Consider the following 6,949-nt stretch of genomic DNA (forward strand, 5'->3'; position numbering starts at 1 on the left):
TACCTCTTGACTTAAGATTTCAGTAAACATGTTTTTTTACTTGTCTTTTTACAAAATGCACTAAAACGCTGGCGAAGAGGAGTTTAAGAGCTGAAAGATAAGGTTTTTAAAAAAAGCTTGATCTAAAGATGCTGGAAGCCATAGCGATGATTAATATGGTATATTCATGCATGTGTGTTGAACCTGCTAAAACGCTGTAAAGCAACGGAGATCTGAGCCGTGTTCATCCTCTTGGTGGTTTGATGACTGAGCTGTAAAGTGCAGAATCGTCCACGGCTTCTTGGCGTCTTGACCTGTGAAAGAAGGAAAGAAAGAAAGACAGTAAACTCTCAATATTAACCAAGAACAGGTTTAAACGGCGTTAAAACTGTGGGAATAAACTCTGTGTGGCAAAGAAAGACTGTAACAGACTCACTTGTTGGCAGCACTGGCGCTCTTAAACTGGACACTTGTGTAGGTCACTTCCTCTTCTTCCTCTTCTTCCTCCACATTCAACTCTTCCTCCTTGCGTCTGCGGGGTCGAGCTGCCACGGCGTTGGAGTACAGAAGCTCCTCGTTGTATTTAGAGAAGTTCACGCTGGCGTAGCAAAGATCTTCCTCCACCGGGGCAATCTGCACCAATACACAAGACATCATTCTCATGTTGTGGCATCAAACTGCAGTTTCAAAGTTAAAGAAACTGAGGTTTTTGTTGATGTAATGCCTCCTGGTCACCAGCAGAGGGCGCTGAAGTTCCCCTTCATTTACAAACGTCTCACACGTTGTGTATCTGTGGCTGGAGAGGTGTTCATCCTCCCAGAAAAATGAAAGGGCTAAAGCCACATCACTCAGTGTTGATATCAGTGTCTTCGGCTCGGCTCCTTACAGTTTAAGAAAAAAGCTGTTGGTCGAGTCAAAAGGCTCAAAATAGTAAATGTCTAGTTTTCAACCAGTTACACTGAAGGAAACCCAGTGTGTTTCTCCTCTTTGTGACACCTGAGCTCTTCTTCTTCCTCACCTGAGCTCTTCTTCATCCTCACCTGAGTGTTGGTGTCTGGTCTCTCTGCAGGCTTGCTGGTTTGGTTGGAGGACCTCCTTCTTCTGGACAGAAGAAATGATGAAGTAACAAACTAATGATCAAGTAAAGTTACTCAACAACTGATCAAATACCAGATACAAGATGTCTGCACATAATCACAGTGAAGCTGAACTCACCTGATCAATAGGAAGGCAGCGAGGATCATGAGAGCCAGGAAAACAGCAATGGCTGATCCAACAGCTGCTCCAAGAACTGCTGCTGTCAGTGAACCTGGGAAACAGTGATGAAGCAGGACAATGATTATGGGATGACAGGTTGTTTGTTTCCAATAGAAACTGATCATTAGAAATACAATTATATTGATGCAGAAGCATTCTAAATAAAATCTACTTTTGCTTGCTTTTGTTGCCCCATAACAGAAGAACAATACGATGTGACAGAATCTTTAGGACCTCAAGATCTTCTCTATGCAGATGATATACTTCTTTATGCATCTGTGACCTCAAAGGAAAGTGTGAAGCAGTTGAGTTAAAGGTCGCATTAAAGAAATAAAATAGTTGTGAAATGGATTTTCATGTTTAAAACAACGTAGCTGACATCGTGCTACTGCTGATTCCAAGTGAGCGTTTGCTGTGTGTTGCTGGTTGAACAGGATTGTTAAGATAACGTGTAAGTGACGGGTCCTGATGAGAATGACTGACCTGACATAGTGATGAGATACAAGGTGGAGTTACTGCGTCCTCTGGTGTTCTGGGCTTCACAGGAATAATTCCCACTGTGTTCATCTCTGAAGTCAGTGATGGTGAAGATGTGTCCTGATGCTTTTGGTGAGTCTTCATCCTCCTTGTACCAGGTGTAGCTAGCTGCTGGGTTAGCATCACTGCTGCAGGTCAGAGTCACTGAACTGCCCTCCACTATCTCACCAGAGGGACTCACTGACACAGAGGGAAGCTTTGGAGCATCTGGAGGAGAAATACATACAAATCGATTAACACTGATGTGCAGAGTTTGGCTCAAGAGAAGAGCTAATGTTTTGTACTCACACTGGACATTTAAAAATAGAGATGTAGAGTCAATGCTTCCATGTGGATTCTCAGACTTGCAGTAGTAGATCCCTCTGTCCTCAGAGCTGATGGAGGTGAAACGACAAACACCTTCTGGTCCTTGAAGCAGTGTTTGGTTCCCCTTGTACCAGGTGTAGCTAGCTGCTGGGTTAGCATCACTGCTACAGGTCAGAGTCACTGAACTGCCCTCCACTATCTCACCAGAGGGACTCACTGACACAGAGGGAAGCTTTGGAGCGTCTGGATATGAATATAGATTATTATAAGTTAATCAATAGCATCTTTATTTAGACATCTTGGACGGACAACTCGGAACAAATGTTTCTTCTCTGTTGCTGTATTTTACTCACACTGCACATCAATAGAGATGAATTCAGATCTCTTCCTCCCCAGCTGGTTCTCAGCTGTGCAGTAATACTGTAAAGAGTCAGAGGACTGGATGGAGCTGAAGTCGAGCTGACGTCCTTCATTGAGAAGTTTGAGATTTCCATCCCTCTTGTCCCAGGTGTAGCTAGCTGCTGGGTTAGCATCACTGCTACAGGTCAGAGTCACTGAACTGCCCTCCACTATCTCACCAGAGGGACTCACTGACACAGAGGGAAGCTTTGGAGCATCTGGAGGAGAAATTAATAAACATACATTCACTTTATGACGTGAATGTTTTAAAAATTAAAGAAAGATTTCCTGAACAGTTTGTATCCTACAAATAACTATTCATCCAGGAAGAAAAATAAATAAAGTAAAACTACATGTTCTATTTGTTTGATTTTTGCTGTTGGCCAGAGTGCTGCTGATGGAGCTTAAACTTAAAGGGACAGTTCACTCTAAAATCAAAAATACATATTTTCCTCTTACCTGTCGTGCTTTTCATTCATCTAGTGTTTTTCTTACTGTTGGAAATGTCTGTCTTCTCTTCAATATAATGGAAGTAAAAGCTACTCGGCTCGTGGCGCTCAAGTGCCAAACGATGCATATAAAAAATGATCTTTTCTTTCTAGAAATCATGACCCGGTTACTCAAGTTACACAACTTTTGGTGGCTACAACTGTTTTGTGCTGAAAGGCAGCTTACTATTACTATTCATAATGTCTGGTAACCGTATCATAAAAGCAATAAGGGGCTCAAGGCAGTACTGTATCTACAATAATGTACAGTTCAAGCTTCATTATTGACGATACAGTACTGCCTCTCGTCCCTTATTGCTTAAATATTAAAGAAGGAACTAAAACTGTGATAGAGCTGAACAATACGTTCGACTGGTCCTGGACTGTTTGGGTGAGACTCACAGACCGAAGGAGAGGGGAACGTCTCGTGTCCTTTTATGGCACAAGAATAGTTGTCTGCAGGATGTAATGGGTGTGGATGGAAATACACTTTTTCTTCCTTCATTTTCTCTCCATTCTGGTACCAGATGTAGGACGACTCTTCAGGCAGCTGACAGTCGGTGTGACATGTGAGCTCCGTCCAGGTAGGAGGCCGGCCGACTGTTGATCTCTTCACTTTTATCTGGAGCTGTGGATCTGTGATGAACCAACAGAGACGTTGTTGTAGAATCAACCATCGACAAACGCAAAGAAAGAAGAAACTCAAGCTGATGGTAATGAGCAAACGTTACCTGTGACAGACAAGGTGACACCAGGTGAGCCACTATATTTATCTTCTGGTTGTTTTGTCAGGAACATGAACTTGTACTCAGCTGAATCGATCTCTGTCAGGTCTGTGATCCTCAGACTGCAGTCGTTCTCATCACACTGATGCATCACGCGACCTGAATACTGAGGGTCTGTAGTCAGATCCACAAGTGCACCACCTTCCTTTTTAGTGAACCAGAAGGTCTGAACTGTTGACTTTGTCGTGGACGGGTATGTGTAGCTGCAGCGCAGGTTAACCGTTGATCCTTTAAAGGCACAGAGCTCAGTAGAGGTGTAGGTCACTCTCCAGTCCTTCTGCCTTTGTATCACTGTTACACAACAAAGCACATCAGGAACCACAGGAAGTCAAATACCAACGCGGTATGAGACGCGCCGGGTTTTCAAGCAACTACAATGTAAACTTATCCATGTGGTATTAAGTAACCCAAAGAAAGAGAGTATTAAGAGATATAAATTATAAATCCAAAATGCTGTTTCCCCTCCGATTGGTCAAACGCTGGCCTTCATTAAAAAGGTAACTCAGAGCTAAGGAGAACGGTAGATTATGTTTTATTAGTTTTAGTATTATAACTATATCAATGAATTCAATAATGTCCAAACCACCAGATCATGAAGAATGAAAAGCAGAGTGAAGGTCAGTGAACTCACACACTGAAGGAGAGCGGACGGCCTCATGTCCTCTAACAGCACAGGAAATGTTGTCTGCAGGATAAAAGGAGCCTGAATACGACTTAGACGTTTGTCCCCTGAAGATCAGTCCATTCTTGTACCAGACGTAGTGAGGATGACCAGGTGGAAGACAGCTGCTCTGACACGTCAACACGGCCCAGTTAGAATCACTGTAGACCTTTAATCCGCTCACCTTCACCTGGAGATCTGAACATGTGAATAAGGAGCAGAAGTCTTCATTTACACACATAAACAAACACAGATATACATATTGAAAACTAAACTCCAGGTGAAAGTGTTACCTGTGACAGACAGAGAGACTCCAGGTGAACCGGTGTATTTCCCACTTGGTTCATTTGTGGTGAACCTGAACTTGTACTCAGCCGAGTCGCTGTCTCTCAGGTTTGTGATGATCAGAGAGCATTGTTTGTCTTCACAGCGAGACGTCACACGACCTGAATACTCCGGGTCCGTTGTCAGATCCACATAAACACCGTTACTCTCTTTAGTGAACCAAAATGTTTCACTAACTTGTGTTGTGAGGTCGTTGAACCTAGATGGGTATGTGTAGCTGCAGTGTATCTTCACTGTTGATCCCTTGAAGGCACAGATCTCAGTAGGAGTGTAAGTCACTCCCCAGCCATCCTGACCCTGAACCACTGGAAGACAGAAGATTCATGACATCAGAGAACAGACTTTCTTTGACTTTTCTTTCTTTCTAGAACTGAACCAAACTGCTTTTACAAAAAGTAACTCCAGGGAAACTTTTCCCCCCGAATCCGCCCGTGATGTGGACGACACAGCACTCATTGAAGGCCTAAGTCTGAAAGCCACTGCTGCAGTCACAAAAACTTCTGCTGTACTTTTTGGAGTAAAACATCTTAATCTTTCTTATTTGCATTTTATTTTACTACATGCACGTCTCTCTTGTTTAAATTAGTTTAAAAGTGACTTTAGCAATCACACTGACACTATTTAATTTTTTTGCCACTTATTGTCTTTCACATTTCTAGATCTGTTAACCTTGTGCGGACACAGCTCGACGTCTCATCTGATTTTTAAAAACATTTGACTAGTAAAGGCTTTCAAAGGTCACCACAAACAAACACACACTTCAGATGTGAATCACATTTTCAAAAGGTAAATTACTTATTTTATTGGTGATAAAATCACCGACATGGCTTCTCTTTGGGCCTCTGAGGAGCCGACAAACTGTCACTCAATGAGACACAAACCAACCAGGAAGAGACTTAAAATGACAAGAAAGAAACATTAAACGACTACAAAGAGAAACAAAGATATTACAAAGTGGCAAATCAATTACAAGATTAAAAAGCAACTGCTATCTCCAACGTCACCACTAGATGTCGCCATCCTCCACACGTCCCCTTTAAGACGCGGCTGTTACAGCCTCTCTGTCTCATGATGGAGACGCTGATGAACGACTGGAGGAAGTTACACAACAGGATGAATTTGACTAAACACATTATTCAGAGCATGTTTTCTTTGTTAATGTTGGTACAGTCATTACTTTCATCCACATAAACACAACTTTACTGTCTTTGATGGTGCACAATTCTTCAGTTTCTAAAGTGTATCATGTTGAAGTTAAAGTGTACAGAGATGCTGCTGCAGTTAAAAACAGCTCTGTGTTGGTCGTCCTGTCAAGACTTCAATCTAAAGAGAGAAAAGTTCATCTTGCAGCACATTTTAAAACATGAAATCTGTTTCTTAACTAAAAACACAGCTTCCTCTTTTGTCTGAGCTGCGCTAACGGCCTCACATATGAATATAGATGTACAGTACCTTGTACACAGAGGAGGAACAGGAATCCTCTGGCTGCTGTTGGACTCATCGCTGCTCCTCTCTGTTGAATCAGCAGGAAGATTAAAACTCTTTATGTCTGAAGTCACCGTCAACGTTTCTACATTAAAAAGGAGGATGTTGTCTTGAAGTCAGCTTCTGTCTTCTGTGGTCATGATGAACGGTTTTCACGCTGTTTACATGGCCCTCTAAAAGTCAGTAGGATTCATCTTGCAGAGACCACACAGGTCATGTACAGTACAGTGTACAGGTACCTGCACTACCTATTCTGGCCACATGGAGGCGCCACAGTTGCTAAAATACTCATTGACATTACAATGTTCACTAGTAGCTGTTTCATGTGAAGCTTTTATTTCATATAATCATCATCAGTGATATAGTGGATGGGATTATGTTCACAAATGAATAATATGAACTTCTTTTTTCATTTCTAATTCCATTTTTTGGACTTAATCAGGAAGATTCATTCTAAAATCTTGCATTACATTTATCTGTTGTAACACCATCATTTACTCATTTTGTCCTCTTCACATTAGTGTTTTGGAAAGATAATAGATGTTTTTCTTCGTAACAAGAGATATTATCACTTAATTAGAATGTAACAGTAATAAACCTTTAAGTTACATGAGACATTTCACACATATAAGGCAAGATTATCTGAAGCCTTCTAATCTTTTTTACTTTCTTATGTTCAAATTCAATTAGTATATAGATGCATTAAC

At 41.6% G+C, this 6,949-nt stretch overlaps 1 protein-coding gene across 1 annotated transcript; it reads right to left on the reverse strand.

Moving 5' to 3' along the window:
• Positions 1–51: 51 nt before the first annotated feature.
• On the reverse strand, positions 52–6,258 carry LOC137798679 (endothelial cell-selective adhesion molecule-like). Its single transcript, XM_068595580.1, has 8 exons — positions 6,210–6,258; positions 4,706–5,062; positions 3,698–4,042; positions 1,720–1,980; positions 1,195–1,288; positions 1,020–1,080; positions 416–612; positions 52–293 (listed from the first exon to the last, which is right to left on the reverse strand). The coding sequence occupies exons 1-8, from the start codon at positions 6,256–6,258 to the stop codon at positions 224–226; spliced, it is 1,434 nt and encodes a 477-aa protein (XP_068451681.1). The 3' UTR covers positions 52–223.
• Positions 6,259–6,949: the final 691 nt, after the last annotated feature.

Source organism: Clinocottus analis, unplaced genomic scaffold (assembly GCF_023055335.1).
Source record: "Clinocottus analis isolate CAN_PGR_092001 unplaced genomic scaffold, fCliAna1.0.p SCAF_31, whole genome shotgun sequence".
NCBI classification, from domain to species: Eukaryota; Metazoa; Chordata; class Actinopteri; order Perciformes; family Cottidae; genus Clinocottus; species Clinocottus analis.